Source organism: Elephantulus edwardii, unplaced genomic scaffold, assembly GCF_000299155.1.
Source record: "Elephantulus edwardii isolate Elephantulus edwardi_28Jun2011 unplaced genomic scaffold, EleEdw1.0 scaffold00001, whole genome shotgun sequence".
Lineage (NCBI taxonomy): Eukaryota > Metazoa > Chordata > Mammalia > Macroscelidea > Macroscelididae > Elephantulus > Elephantulus edwardii.
In genome coordinates, this window is record NW_006399751.1 from 45,385,926 (window position 1) to 45,402,558 (window position 16,633).

The 16,633-nt window shown below is 41.2% G+C and overlaps 1 protein-coding gene across 4 annotated transcripts in view; it reads right to left on the reverse strand.

Moving 5' to 3' along the window:
- RAPGEF4 (Rap guanine nucleotide exchange factor (GEF) 4) overlaps positions 1 to 16,633 on the reverse strand; it is a 423,137-nt gene that overhangs the window by 93,335 nt on the left and 313,169 nt on the right. For all 4 annotated transcript variants that reach the window (XM_006878827.1, XM_006878828.1, XM_006878830.1 and 1 more), the window contains 2 exons: positions 15,004 to 15,125; positions 12,907 to 13,090 (listed from right to left, as the gene is read on the reverse strand). In XM_006878827.1, the coding sequence (XP_006878889.1) occupies positions 12,907 to 13,090; positions 15,004 to 15,125 (306 nt within the window). The remainder of the gene's footprint in view (positions 1 to 12,906; positions 13,091 to 15,003; positions 15,126 to 16,633) is intronic.

The following is a 16,633-nucleotide window of genomic DNA, read 5'->3' on the forward strand; positions in this document are numbered from 1 at the left end:
ATTGCATGAAAGACATGAATGAAAGAATGTGTGAAACACAATGCACATGAATGAAACACAGTGTATATGAATTTTGTATGCAAACCAACACAAAATTTTAAAAAAACCACAAAAACTACAATGCACTTAATTCCTGAAGGATCAGTTTTGAAAATGAATTTTAAAATTTTAACTCATTTTGGGTCAATTGTATTCTGTTGCTGATAAAACAGGTCAAAACTCAGTTAAACCCATGAGAAAAGTATAGACTTTAGAAATACATAACTTTCATTCAGATTCCTAGGTAACAACATGTTGTTGCTGTGTACCATGGAACTGGAAGTGATCCATAACTGACCCTCTGGCGGGTTTTCTGAGGCAGTTAATCACATAAGAGGAGAATGCCCATCCTTCTCCAACAGAGCAGCTGGTGGCCTTGAACTGCATGCCTTCGGGATTGCAGTATAGCTTCTTGCCTCTAGACCATCTTGCTCATCATTATTTCTAAGTATTTGTGCACATCTGGATAGTTTCCATTCAAGAAGATGTTTCTTCTAGAGTAGATGGCAAATGCATATATACTCCATTCTGGAATAGATGGTAGTAGTAATTGGCTGAGATGAGATTAATATGTAGTAATAATTTTAAATATCAACACAGAGAGAGAGATCAGCTGGCCCAGTGGACAGAAAGCGATGCTACCAAGCCAAAGGTGGGTGACTTTTAATCTGCGGCCCTCGGGCCTGTCTCTCATTGTTTTTCTTCAGACATTCCTCTAGGTCATATAGCCCTGGTGTACAAGTTGCCGTACTGGGGTCACTTTTGGTTGCTGTGAGGCTAAACACTTGTGACACTGTTGTGTCAAATGTGTTAATGGTTGGCTACCCAATGCAGACAGAGAGTGGGGCAGAGCTCCCCAATTAAAACAAGCTTGGAAAGGAGGAGTGGCATCCACTTCCATAATAGCTTGCCTCCGGAAACCCTATGAACCTGGGGAGAGGATGAAAGGCACCCAAGCGTCGAGGACTCTCATGCATAGGGTCATTATGAGTTGCCTGCGACTTGACGGTACTTAACAACAACAACAACAACAACAATAATTTTAAAATTATATTTTCATGGTATCTTTCTCACTAAAGTTCAAGGCATAAAGCCATGGGACCATTTTAAATCCTTTTTGGCCTAGGATAGGTGAGAGAGCACACTGTCTCCAGAATTATACAGACTTGGGCCAAATGCTGAGTCTATCACTTGCTAAGTGACCACACAAAAATTATTAAGGCTAAGCTTCTATTTCCTATAAGCAAATAAAACAGGGCCAATACTAGTAACCACTTCGCAGATCTGTTCCAAGAACTGTCTTAAGTAATGCATGCAAAGTGTTTAGTACAATGTCTGGCACATGTGTATTCAATTACAAATTGCATATATCATTCTGTTCACAAAACTTTGTGAAAAAAGAAGGCATTATTATGAAATAATAATAAAATGGGGATCATTAAACACAATTTGTAAACTAAATAGTTTGTAACATGGAGATGTTGAATGACTTGTTAGTATATTTGTAAACTAAGACTAGAGTTCAGGACTTGAGTGTATTATTTCATTTAGCAGACTCTTAGTTTAAGGACATGCATCCTAATGCATCTAAAAATACAACTCATTTTAATCTAAAAAAGTGTGATAACTAGCATTCTGTCTTTAGTCTTAGCTCCCTCCAATCCATTCTCCATGATATCAGAGAAACTTACCTACTGTGAATCAGACTACAGCACTTCTCCCTTTAAAGTGCTTTCATGGTGACCCAAATGACAACAAAGTAATATAATATTCAAGACACATAACAGGGCATAGCAGACTCCCCTGAATCTGACCTCGGCCTCCTCTCCAGGTGTGCCTGCTGGCGCTCCTGGCCTATGCACTCCCTCAGTGTAAAACAGCTTATTGTTCCCTGCAGGAAATTTCCTGACATCTTTTGGTCCCCTTCTTCTTGGCTAGAGCAGGAACTCTTTCAATGTTCTATGAGAAAAAGCACTAAAATATTATTATTGCTGCTCTTTAAGAGTAAAGGGCTAGAGAATCAACCTAAATAGCCACGAAGCAAGAACTGAATGCACTGAGGTACAGTCAAAGGATAGACTATTATGCAACTATTAGAAATTCCATGTTTAAAGAAAAATTAATAGATATAAAATGATTTATTAACAGAAAAAATTAAGAATTAAAAAATTATCAGAGAAAGACATCAAAATGTTACTTGTTAATTTGTCTGAGGGATGTGTCTGAAGAATCTTTGTTTTTCACTTTAGCTTTCTTCATAGTTTTTAAATTTTCTATAATAAACAGAATGACTCAACAATGAAAATTCATTATGAACTTGAATATCTTTGATGAACTCTGTACCATAAATGGACAACTACTTCATCCTCTTCCTCCTACTACCAAGTCCTGATGGCAGCAATCCAATGGCTGGTTACTTAGGCTTGTGGACATCAGGAATGGATGGTAAAATCACATTTTAGGGGTGAGGCAAATTCCAAACCAAGAAATGACCCCTTTGTTACAATTATTTATTCTGATAATTCCGTAAGCATTCATTTAGGGCACAGTAATGTTTTAGTGAAACACATCAAGTTTTTGATGCAGTGAGGAAAAGAGCTCGTCAGGAATGATTTCTTTTTTAAATTGTGATTTTAGTAAAAATTAACAGAAAGGATGAGCTTTCATTTATTATTTAATTGGTATGCATTTTCTCCTTCTCCCTCCCCCAATTCACTTTTTAATACATGCCTTAAGACTGTTAATTATCAAATATATGTGATCATCCATTCCTTTCAGATAGTCCAACCATTCACCTATTGTGTTCATTCTCTTATCTATTCTTTTCCTACATACCCCCAATTCCATATCCATTCTATTTTTATAACAGTGTTCTATACGGAATTGGCACTTTTGTGACTGAGATATTTCACTCAGCATAATGTATTCAAGACTCATCAATATTATGCAGGGTTTTATAAGTTGTTTTTCATTGGTGCATAATATTCCATCATGCGAATGTGCCCGATTTTCTATTTGTTTGCTGATGCCCCCTTGGGCTACTTCCACCTCTTCAGTATTATGAACAATGGATGAACATGGGTGTGCCATTCATCGGTTTGTGGCACAGTTTTGGTTTCATTAAGGTATATTCCCATTAGTAGGATAGCTGGGTAAAATAATATTTCTATTTCTAACTATTTGAAAAAGTGCCAGACAGCCTTCCATAGTGGTTGTACCATTTTATAACCCCACCCACAGCGAATAAGAGTTACAGTCTCTCCACATCCTCATCAGAATTTGTTGCTTGCTGTCCTATTGAACTCTACTATTATTGCTGGGGTGAGATAATATCTCATTTGTAGAGAATTATTATTTAATAAAGTTTAGTTTCCTTATGTTCTCTTTTCTTTTGATTTGTATCTGAGGATGGGCTTCTTAATTATGAGTGATTTCATGGCATATCCCAACACAAAACAAACCCACAGTCCACTAATTTTATGTTTGATAATCTGGGTTCCCCAAGTAAGTAAATCTCTAATTATCAGGATTTCAAATGTCATATCTTCAACAACAGCCTGGACAAATAAAGATCTGATTCTAAGACCTGGTTCTTCTCTCTAATAAAAATGATGCAGTGCCTCCAGGGTCCTCTGAGGTGGGTGTGTCAGTCAGCATCAAAAACAAAAACAAGAAACAAACCAGTTGCTGTGGAATTGATTCTGCCTCATGGTGGTCCCATGTGTATCAGAACACAGCTGCACTCCATGTGGTCCTAAAGTTTATGGGCTTTTGGAAACAGATTGCCAGGCTTTTATTCTGAAGTGCCTCTAGACAGGCTTGAACTATCAACCTCTTAGTAAGCAGTTAAGTCCATAGCAGTGGTTTGCACAACTAAGGACTTCAGAATCAGTGTTAGGGACTGTCTTAAACCTGCCACTACTGTCTTTTATTAGTGAAGCAAATTAACTCATGAATTCCCCATCAAAACCTTTTCTCATGTAACTTGATCCACCTTAAACTGTTTCTACTTACATTTGCTCCATAGCATATATTAGAAAAGAATAACTTATTACAGGAAATAAGTTTCTTAGCTTCCAATCCATTTTGAAGACTTTGAATTTGCCAACAACTTTTATTATAGGTGCAGCACCCACTTCTGAAGTAGCTTGCCTCTGGAAACTCTATGAACTTAGAGAAATGATGAAAGTTAAAGTGTTCAGGTCTTTCGTTCATAGGGTCGCTATGAGTCATTTACGACTCGACGACACTTACCACCACCACCACTACATATCATGTAATACATATTCTGTTGCTGTGTACCACAGAGTCAGAACTGAACCATAGCTGACCCTCCTGCAGGTTTTCCAAGGCAGTTAATTGCACAGGAGGAGACTGTCCACCCTTCTTCCGTAGAGCAGCTCGTGGCCTTTAAGTGTGTGCCTTTGGGACTGCAGTGCAGCTTCTTGCCACTAGGCTACCAGAACGTACGTGTGTGTGTGTGTGTGTGTGTGTGTGTGTGTGTGTGCGCGCGCGCGCATGCGCATATATGTATACGTGTGTATGTGTATATGTATATGTGTGCATATATGTATGTATAATTTATATAGAGATAGATAGATGATAGATAGATAGATAGATGATAGATAGATAGATAGATAGATAGATAGATAGATAGATAGATAGATAGATAGGTAGATAAAGGGAGGGAGGAAAGGAGGGAGAGAGAGCACACGCACGTGTGAACAAGCTCTGGTGGCTTAGTAGCAAGAAGCTGCACTGCAATCCCAAAGGCTCATGGTTTGAGGCCACCAGCTGCTCTGCAAGAGAGTGGTGGGCAACTTCCTCCTTTGTGATTAACTGCCTATGAAAACCCGCTGGGTAGTCAGTTCCAACTCCATGGTCCATAACAACAATCCTCTGTTCAGGCCCAACTCACATATATCTTGCTGTCTCAAAAGACTAGGCTATCAGTGAACTTCAGAACTGCAGGTCTCAAAGCAGATTTGGGAGATACTATGTACTGCTTTTTCTTCCCACTTTTAGGCTAGTTTGACATGCTGCTGTGTTGTTGAGTGCCATCAAGTCAACTATGACACAGCAACCCTATGAACAATGGATTGTGGCTTTGCCCTAGCCTGTACCACTCTCATTACTTCCCATATGCTCAAGTCCACTGTTATAGCCACTATGTCAGTGCATTTTGTTGAGGGTCTTCCTCTATTTCTCTGACTTTCCACCTTTCCCAAGGACTGATCCTTCCTAACAACATGTCCAACGTATGTGAGCCAGTATCAACAGTGGTACATGACCCCATTTTCACATATACCCACATAAAAAAAAACGTGCCCACACATATACACAATATGCAGAGGAATCTAACAACATGAGAGGGCTTATTTGCAAACTAACCGGGTTTGTAAATAAACAAATACTGTATGTGTTATTTGTGTAAAAATTCAGTATGTTTTTCTTTACTTAAAAGTGGAGGTTCTAAGGTTTGCATCACAAGAGTCTTGTCTTTTTGAAGCCTCTTTTTGTCTAGGTCTATAACATTCAGTTTACCTGGTCATTCACATCTTTTGCCCATACCTCCCTATTCAAGATACCTGCTCAAAGATAGCCACTATGCACACTCTACTGGCTAGGGTTTCTATTATATCTATTTGCTGTTGGGTAACCTCTTGGTTTTTAGACTTATAAATAAAGCAAAATGAAAACAATAAGCTCCAAGAGCTCATTTTAGGGCTTGATGGCCCTGTCTTGGAGCTGCAACAACAGCACTGTCAAACTGTCATTGTTCTATTGCATTTGCCCCCAAATGCCATCCAGGTCTGCACCTGCGAAACCAGGACGGGCATTGTGAGTCACTCTGTCTGCCACCACATAAAAAGCTAATTTCACATTCAGAATGTATGTTTTTCCCCCAATACCAATAGCAACAAGAGTGTTCCAAAAATTTCCCCTGAATCTCTATTCTGTTTTTTAAACTACAGAACATTCTTTCATAGTTTGACAGTTAAAATGCCGCAGTTAATGTAATAAACAGAGAATTTTTCTAAGTAGCCTGTCAAAACAAGTGACACTTTTTTTTTTTGCCAGCGAGTCTCAGATTCCGAACAATAGGAAGTACCTTTCAAAGCAACATCTTCATTATACAATCAAATTCTCAAAGTAATCTTCTCATCAAAGAATATTGTGTTATTTCTTTCCCAGTAATTATCAGAGTTCTGCAACCTCTCTGGCAGTGGTGACTATTATAAAATGCAGCTGTGCTGGGTTAAGAAACTGAGGGGTCTTGCCCAGGTCGGTATGGAGCCAATGCATCTCATACCTCCACATTTTCTTTCTTTTCTCTTTTTTAATTTAAAAAGCATTTTCTTTGCTTTAGGTGAAAGTTTAGAGAGCAAATACATTTCTCAATCAGCAGTTTAAATCCAGATTATTCTGTAACACTGGCTAAAAACTCCAAAGCATGCCAGCATTCTTTCCATTTCCACCTTGGGTCTCTGCCTTATTAGTCCAGTTTTTCTGCCCCTTTTTGTCTTCTTAACTTTACTTTTGGACAAACACTTCCTTTAGATATCATTGAGTTAATTCTTCCGAGTAATATGTTCCTTCTAGGTGTTACTGCTCACTTTATAGGCCCATATTTTATGTGGTTGGAAGATAATTTCTGGAAATACCTAACCAGGCCCACTTTAGTCTCTAAAATGACATCCTTGCTCTTTAGAAGTTTGGAGAGGTCTCCAACAGCAGATTTTCTTAATGAAACTCATCTTTTGGTTTCCTGACTATTGCTATCATGGATGTTGATTGTGAAACTAAGTAAAATGAAATAATTGATAACCTCAATATTTTCACCATCTGTTACATAAATTAGAATGGTATCTAAGGGCCATAATCTCTGAGATTGCCATAGTCTCTAGAATTCCAGTAAACAGTCTGGTCTTTTCAGGAATTTAAATTTTGCTCTATCTTTTTCTTCCACCTTGTCTGTTACCTTCTATTGTGATTCTGGTCAGAAAAGATGGAGATGATAGCTGGGTACCATCTATATCTTCTGGTCACAGGTAATTCTCAACATTTCCTTAATGCTTTGGCAGTTTGAGGTTTGGGTAGTAAAAGGTTAACATTCCTAAGACTTCGGGACACATTCTCATTTTAAGGTACACAGTGGAGTCTATTTAAAGACAGCAATGAGACTAGCAACTCTTGACAAGATAAATGCCTTTTCTGTTTATGTAAATAGAATAGTCAGAAGATTAATAAAAATAGATATGTCTATAGAGTTTGAAAGTCTTTAACTAAATATTCTGCTTTTTAAGTTCCCATTTCTTAGTCTTATCATTCTAACTGAAAGGAAATCTCAAAATTCTAAGTTACACGTAGACCTACCAGTACAATTCCAATGCCGACCAAGTTTAATAAGATTTGAGAATACAAAATAATGTAGCTTGGAATGATGGTGCAACCTGAGCTTTAATGGTGTCATGACAACTTCAGCATGTAATTTTTCTGAAGGATCTTTGGGTTGCTAAGGGCCATGTAATTCAATACTGCATGGGAGGAAAATGAAGCATAGAATCTTACTTCTAAAGGTAACTAATACAACCCAGCTCTCAAATCTCACTGAAGACTGCATCAAACAATGAACACAAAGTTCCCAACACAAAGTTCCCAACACACAGTGGGCATTCAATACATGCTTACTTCATCTGAATTTAAATTGGAATGCTTTCCCTATTGCACCATATTTCCCCAAAGGCAGAAAATATTTCATTACTTTTTAAAAACTTTTTGGTTGTTGTTGTTGTTGTTGTGTGCCGTCAAGTCGCTTGTGACTCATAGCAACCCTATGTACAAGAGCCCTAAACTCTGCTCTGTCCTGAGCAAATTGCACTCTCTGACACTCCCATCCCAATTATCCCAGTCATTGAATCAATCCACCTCATAGAGGGTCTTCCCCTCCTGTGCTGTCCCTCCATCCTCCCAAGCATGATGTCCCTCTCCAAGGACCAGTCTCTCCTCACAACATGTCCAAAGTAAGTTAGACAGAGCCTCAGAATCCTTGCCTCCAAGGAGCCACCCGGTTTAACCCCTTCCAGGATGAATCTGTTTATTTTCCTAGCAGTCCATGGTACTCTCAATACTCTTCTCCAGCACCACAGCTCAAAGGCATCAATTCTCCTTCTATCCTCCTTGGTCATTGTCCAACTCTCTGATGCATAACAAGTGATTGCTAAGACCATGGCCTGTATCAGATGCACCTTAGTCTCCAGAGACACACCATTGCTCTCCAGTACTTTGGAGAGGTCCCTAACAGCAGACTTTCCAGTGGCAATACTCCTTTTAATTTCCTGGCTACTGGTGCCAAGAGTGTTGATTGTGAAGCCAAGCAAACTAAAGTTGTGAACAATCTCAATCTCTTCACCATCCATCCTGATGCTGCCAATTGGTCCAGTGGTGAAAATCTTTGTCTTCTTGACAGTGAGCCTCAATCCATATTGGAGGCTGCAGTCCTTGACTCTCTGCAGCAGGAGCTTCATGTCCTCCTCAGTTTCAGCAAGCAGGGTTGTGTCATCTGCGTAACACAGATTGTTGATAGTTCTTCCACCAATCTTGACCCCACATTTCTCCTCAGAGAGCCCAGCTTCCCAGATAATCTGTTCTGCATATAGGTTGAAAAGACATGGAGATTGGATGCATCCCTGGTATACGTCCTTCCTAATTTTGAAAAATGCAGTGTTCCCTTGCTCTGTTCTGACGACTGCCTCCTGGTCCAAGTATAGGTTTCTCATTAGCACGATCAAGTGTTCTGGGATTCCCATTTTTCTCAGAGTCAGCCACAGTTTGTTATGATCCATACAGTCAAACAGCTTTGCATAGTCAATGAAACACAGATAGACATTCTGAACTGAGGATGGGTGGGTAGGATGTTAATCATAGCGTTGCACAATTCCGTAGGTGGGTGGGATGAAGGAAATGGGAAGGAGCTTTTGTAAAAAACAATGTATTCAAACTCTATAAATAAATCAGTATAAGATTTTAAAAAATATTTCTGAACGGAACAGTATTCTTGTCTTTCATGAAGCAAGTACAAACTAAAGGAATGAATATTGTTATTAGGCAGAGTTCTGCCAACTACAACTCATAGTGACTCTATGAGCAACGGATTTGACTCTTGCCCTCTTCTGTGCCATCTTTATCATCTCTACCATGACCAAACTGTTATCGCTGTGTCAATTAATCTCATTGAGGGTCTTTCTTTTTCTGATCCTCTATCTTTCCCAAGATGATGTAGTTTTCCAAGGATAGTCTCCTCCTAACAACATGCTTAAGGTATGTGAGGTGAAGATCACTACCCTTGCCTCTAAGAACATCCAGGCTGCACTTTCTCCAAGATGGATATACCCTTTTGGCAGTCTGTGGTAAATTCATTACTTACTTCCAAGACCAAATTCAAATTCATAGATTCTTTTTTTGGTCTTTCCTATTCACTTTCCAATTTTCAGATGCATAGGAAACAAGTGAAAAGAACAGACTTGCATCAGGTGTACCTTATTCTCTATATTGACATCATTGCTCTTTAGCACTTTGGAAGGGTTCCTGACAAAAGTTTTTCTCAGTGCAACATATGTTTTGATTTCTTGACTGCGGAAACTAGGAGTATTGACTGAATCCAAGTAAAATGAAATTATGATAACTTCAATAGTTTTACCAGGTGTTATCTATTGGTTAAGTGGTATATATTTTTTTAAATGTTGAGCTGTAATCCATATTGAAGGGTGTAAGTAAATGTTTTACATTTTCTTCATTTTCTGAAAGCAAGGTTATATCATGCATTACATAGGTTGATTAATCTTCCTCTTATCTTGATGCCATATGCTTTTTAAAGTATAGTTTCTTAAATTATATGCTCAACATACAGATTGAATAGGCAGACAGAAAGGATACAACTTTGATGCACATGTCTCTTAATTTTAAACCATATAGTGTTCTCTTGTTCTGTTCATACAATTGCTTCTTCATTCAAGTTTCACATGAGCTCAATTAAGTGTTATGAAAATTCTCATTCTTCTCAAAGTTATCTACAATTTGCTATGATGCATACAGTATAGTGCTTTTGCACAGTCAATAAAACACAAGTAATTCAGTATCTTTCTGGTATTCTCTGCTTTCAGCCAAGATCCATGTAATATCAGCAATGATTTCACTTACGTCAATGCTTCTTCTAAATCCACCTTGGATTTCTGGGCATAACCATTTACTTGTTGAGAGAACAAGTTTACTGTGGGTCTACTCACAAAGAATTTTTTTGGAATAAAAGTTTGGCAAACTACTTCCAAAAATTCAGCCATTGATTGCATATTCTACTCTGATACATATGGAGTTGCTATGATTTGGATCAGACTTTACAGCAACTAGAAACAATAACACTTTGCATAAGGCTCAGAGGCCTATGGTTTTGTTAACTTCCACAAGAAGTTAGGTCCCCTATTTTGTCACTTTATATTCTCTTAACATAGATCACATTTCACTTTGCAGCATGCATCACAGCTGTGACAAGAGAAGGGCTTGCATCACTAATTCTTTAAGTTTGTTTCCTGTGCTACAGAGGAAGTGACAGAAAGAAGACTCATCTTGTTCAAGGCCCCAGCCTTAACACTTCACTTACAATCTTGTACAAAGTAAGTGCTCAATAAACATAGCTCATGAATAAGTGGCTAAATGAAAAAAGTCAACTATTGTTCTTGCCCTTAAGAAATTCACAGAAATTCACTGAAACACAGACCCCTGGATGTGAGCAGAGTGCCTCTCCTGCACAGGGACAACCAAAACATCCCACATGTTGCCAAATGCACCTTACAAGACTGACGTACTCTTAACTTAGGACCACTGCACAATGTTGACTTGAAAGAAGGGGACGTCAGGGACAGACCCAACAAATGATGATCATGTATGAAGGATGAACAAGGGGATACAGGAATGGAAAAGAGAGAGGAAACAGAGGGACAGGAAAGAAAACATGGTTTAGAATGCTGTTGTTTAAATTGAATTCCCCAAGCTGTAATGACTCTTCAGACATAAAATAAGATAAAATACCTAAGTCCATTTTCTTTGAGTTGATTCTAACCCATAGTGATCTTAAAGGACAGAGTATACCTGTCTCATAAGGTTTCTAAGGCTGTAAATCGTTATGGAAGCATGATGTCCCATTTTTCTTGCACAAAGTTGCTAGTGGGTTTGAACCACTGAGCTTCGTTAGCAGCCATGCACAAAACCACTGTGCCTCTACAGCTCATTTTCAGGATAGAAGGAGGATAAATTAGCTGGGCAGGTTTCTTGTTCCTGTTTTAGTCTTAGAAATCCTGGCTTCTCTGTTTGATATTTCAAATTTTACTGTAAATTTTTGTTTGAAGAAAGGGTTCTGAAGCTAAAAGAGTTGAAAAAACCATGGTTCTAGAGTTAAGGATGATAGTACCAACTGGGATGAGGAAAGGCCCGCGGAACACATGGTGCCGGACATTAAGAGCCAAGCAAAAGTATTGACAAAGGGGACATGGTGTGACAAAAATGAGATGTGTTGAAAAGGCTTTTTGCAGCACAAGGTGAGGGCAAGTGAAAGGGAAGAGAATCCTGGGGAAGGGAGATAAAGGTGCTCAGAGAGGCTATTGTGTGTTGGTTTGAGGGGCAGACATTGGAGAAGTTGATCTGAGGGATACATCACTCTCAGAAAGTGACCAGTGGACACTTTGCTGAGACCCACTAATCAATGGAGGGCAGCCAGCTTCAGTGACTCAGGGCCCGTGGCCACAGCTGGCAGGCACCAGTTGCCGGGTGGAGGGCCGTTTAGTTTCTAGCCAAAAATCTTAAGCCTGTGTAGTTTCAGACTCAGTGCCAAGGCATCCCTTTTCCTGAGGATGGGACTGTGCCTATGTGCTGCTTTATATGCCTCATAGCAACTAGAAACTAGTAGCCAGTGCCAAACTCAATACACTGACATCAAGTCAGTTCCAATGGTAACCTTGAAGGTCAGAGGAGAATTGCCTTGTAGGATTTCCAAGGATGTAAACCTTTATAGAATCAGACTGTCTCATCTTTTTTCCCCACAAAGTGGAATGCAGGCTCGAACCACTGACCTACTGGTTAACAGCTGCATTCCTTAACCACTGCACTATCAGAGCTTCTCAGTAGAAGACTGTCATTTGACAGGTGCTCAACATGTTCTTTATTAATTGATCTGATTAAACACTTGAGAACTGTCAATTTCAGCCTGTGGACAGCTGCTGAAGGTCAGACACGTTTCAGCCAGATAGAAGGAGAGACTGCCTGCATAGCTGAATGGAGGACTCGAGTTACTGGAATATTAATAATGTTATAAACATGTGTCTTTGAGTTGAAGAACAGAAACCTCACCTAGGGTTAAAAGGATGTGCTAGATGACTGACTGAACGAATAAACAAACACTGGATCAATGAACAAATGGGTGAATGAATAAACTAATGAAAGTCCTGGCCTGAGATCTACAGTTCTGAGGACTCTGTCCTATTGCATTAGGAAGAAAGGGCTGCCACAGTTTGGCATAGAAGCAGCAAGTTTGCTACCGACCAAAAGTCATTTAACATGAGGACTCGGTTTTGTCATCAGGAGACATTCCCTGAAAACACCAATAGTTTGCACTCACGCAAAAAGGAAATGGGATTATCTGGCTTAATGTAGATAAAAATGAGACCGAGGCTAGTGTCAATCCCTGGAGGGTTTCTCCTTTGACACTGGGGGCAGGCCAGGGCTGCTGGAAATCCTCCTCGCTCCCTTCTGGCCAGGTGGGCCCATGCACCTGCTGTGGGTTGGGCCTGTGGGGGCACGTGCCTTGCTCTTACTCACGGTTTGCGGAGGATCATCCTCATGTGGGCATCGGGGCCCATCTGGGACAGCAGCAGCATGGTGTCCTGCAGCTCCTCATCACACTCCTTCTTCTCCTCCTCGGTCGGCAAGGGGGCATCCTCATGCTCGTCATCCAGGAATCGATAAAATAAATATTTGTCTTGGAAGTGGTGCTCCTGGTCCACTAAGGGAAACATGGGAGGCCAGGGTCAGCTGTCGCACCTCTGTCTTACAGCCACGGGCTGCTCCCAAGTCAAGAGCTCCCGCTTGCCAGGGAAAACCGAGGCTGTCTGGCCAGAAGGCCAAACGGCCCTGAGGTGTGAGCTCATCACGCCCAGGCTGCACAGTTGACAGCCATGCCCACCCAGTCCAGTCAAGCACACCCAGCTCCGACACACCCAGCTCTCGGGCCTCTGCAGGCCTCCCTGATAGAGCCCTGCCAACTTTCCCAAGATGAGCGCTTTGCCTAGCAACAACTGCCTTTGTGCTGTTTCCTACTCCCTGGGACATACAGCCACAACAGGAAAAACAAACTGCCCAATAACATTCCAGAATAACCTTTGAAAGGTCAAATTTAAAAAAATAAGCATTTACTCTGGCAAGATCAGAATTCACATATTTTCCTTCTATAGGTACTGACGAAAAGGGAGCTCTGGTGGCCTAGTGGCAAGAAGCTGCACTGCAATCCTGAAGGCATAATGTTTGAGGCTACCAGCCACTCTGTGGGAGGAGGATGGGCAATCTCCTCCTGTGTTAACTGGCTCTAAAAACCCACTGGAGGGTCAGCTCTGGGTTGGTTCTGATTCGATGGTGTATACAACAACAATAGGCACTGCTTAAAACATTCCTTCCTAGACTTTAAAAAAAAGTTAGAATAAAGTCAATTGTTTTAACAAAGCAGTCCAGATCAAGCTTTTAGGTAATATATGCCTAAAAGGATCATAAGAAAAGTTTTCTCCAGTTTTGATAAGAAAGGAAGGAGAGTAAGTTTTGTTCTCTTCTCCTAGCAAGATTCAGTAGGACAAAGACAGCAAAGCCAGTTCAGTCTTAAAGTCTCTAGACCCAATTCAGGGTGGAACATTAAAGCTAGAAAGAGGTGGTAGATCCTTGATTCACAAAGTGTAGTTTCTGGAACAGCAGCATCAGTTTCCACAGAAAGAATTTTGGAAATGCAGAACCTCAGGCCCCACCCCAGGCCTGCTGCATAGCAAGAATCCCAGGTGATTCATATGCACATTAAAGTATGAAAAACACTGGTCCAAATCAGCCTTGGATTTTCAGTTGGTAAATTTAATAGGTGATTTTAATAGCTTGTCTGTTTGGAAACTCAATTCGATTCACTGCTGTTGGGTCAAAACCAAGTCATCACTCATCACCTTGCCAGTGGGTTTCCAGAGACTAAATATTGCTTAGGAGGGGACTGCCCATTGTCCTCCCTCAGAGCAGCTGGTGGATTTGAACCGCCTGCCTTTTGGTTGGCTGTGAAGTTACTTACCCACTAGGTATGAGAAGTATCCATAAATAAATGGCAAAAGGAGTTGGGCCACAGGTACTGTCAGTCTTGAATGGCCACTCTGCTAATTAAGGGTCCTGCGACCAATCATGGGCTGCCCGCTGCAGAATACATTACTGATTTTAAATATGGCCATCTTGTGGGTATACAAATTGGTGCTCCCAGATGAGGCCATAGTTAAAAGGCAGCTTCTGAAGTCATTACTGACTTTCATGCCTTCGGCTAGGCCACACATTTCATTGCTCTTCATTCTGCCCTGCATCAGGATTGCTGACTCTGAGTCTAATCACACTATCAATGAACCGTGAATGCAAACTAATAAACATAATTGGAACTGATGCGCTTGAGTTGCAATTTCATTTTCCTTTCATACATTCTCCCGAGTTAGGAAGGTACAGCAGTGGAACACAGCAATCAATAGCATCCACTCACTGCATTTGTACTGCTAAATGAAGACGCTAGCTCCACGGGTCCCCAAAGGGATCATAATTCTTTCCTGCCCACTTGGAAATTGAGCGACAACTTACTCAAGGAAGAGACTTAGCATTTCCTGAAAGCTGGCCAGGGACTGCGGCTCATCTTACCATGGTTGAGGACACCGTCTTCCAACAGCACCTGCCACATGCCGACAGCCTGGGCGCGGGAGTGAACACATTGAGTCTGCTGCATCATCCAGTCCACCAGCTCCGTCCCCACACAGCATTGTCTAAGGACAAGGGGACAGAGAGCGCAAAAAATCACACCTCTGCTGTCAAGAGAACATCCCAAAGAACTTGGTTCCACTGTAGACAGGGCTTTCTGGCAGTGAGAAATGAAGGAGCTGCGCTGCCATCCAGAGGCACATGGTTCAAAACCACCGGCTGTTCTGCAGGGGAAAGATGAGCAATCTCCTCCTGTGTAATTTACAGCCTCTGAAAACCTGCTGGAGGTTCCTACTCAGTGGCAAACCACAACGGAGTATCACAGACGAGCCTCAAGTTCTGACACTTTTATGCTACCGTTACTATCTGTTTTAAGCGCGGGACTCTGACTCCGAGCAACCTCACGTACATAACTCTGCTGGATTGTGGGCCACTTCCTTGATTGATTACGGAGCTGGATGCTTTAATCGCTAGGATTTTCACTGCCTGGTTGTTGGCTTTTGGTTTTGTTTTTGCAACTTTGGTGGACTATTCTATAGAGTTGTACTCCAAGCTCAAAAGCCCCATTTCTCTGGTCTGAATCTTATCAATGGCTCCTCAGGAGAAAGATGGACGTCTTTCTCCCTCCTTGTGATTTGCTGCCTTGGAAAGCCACTAAAGTCACCTATTAGCCAGTTTCCACTTGATGGATTGATTTTTAAGAAGGAGACCAGCAGATTCCCCCCACCCCCTCCCCAAGTCTACAAACTCTGCTAAAAAGCGTGCGCTGAATCCTAACAATGCACAACCCGCCACTGACTTACAGGTCGTGACTGCGCATGTGCACCGGCAGGAACCTGGTCTCCCTTCTCCTCCCTTGAAGACCCTGCACCACCGCTGCCCACTTCAGACTCTTCACAAACCCACAGAAAAGCACACAGCGCCTGAGAAAGCCTTGAAACAAATCCAAAACCTCACTGCCATCGAGTTAATTCTGAAGCATGGCAAGCAAGCCTCTTCCCTCAGGTTTTGGAGGCTGCCAATCCTAACGGAGGGAGCTTGTCCATTTCTTTCCCTCAGAGCGGTTAGTGGATTTGAACCGCCATCCTTTCTGTTCACAGTGCAAACCCGACCAGGGATCCTTTTCAAAAAAGCTGGTGAGATGAAAGAACATTGCCAGTTGTAGCACTAGAGAGAGATCAAAGGGCTGCTAGAGAGGGCCAGAAATCTTTTCATCTCGGACCAGTCTCAGATGTTTTCTATGTAAAGTGAAGACAAGCAAACGCTGACTTCCTCCAGCTGGGCCTGGGGAGGGAGGAATTAACGTGTGTGAGGCACTCGGAGGTGCTCCACGAAAGACGCCGGGTAAGTACAAAATTATATAGCACTTTATATTTTCAAGTAATACTAGTGATCTTCCTTGGAGGGGTGTAAGGAGAAACAAGCAATTAGCGATGCAAATCACTTGGAAAAAAGTTCTGTGTAATGAGCATTAGTGCTTCTACAGAGCTGTTATCTCTAGAGTTCCAAACACTCTCTGGTTTTCTGTTTACTTCACATTAATGTCTCAGATGTCCTTCTTGCCCTCACTGTG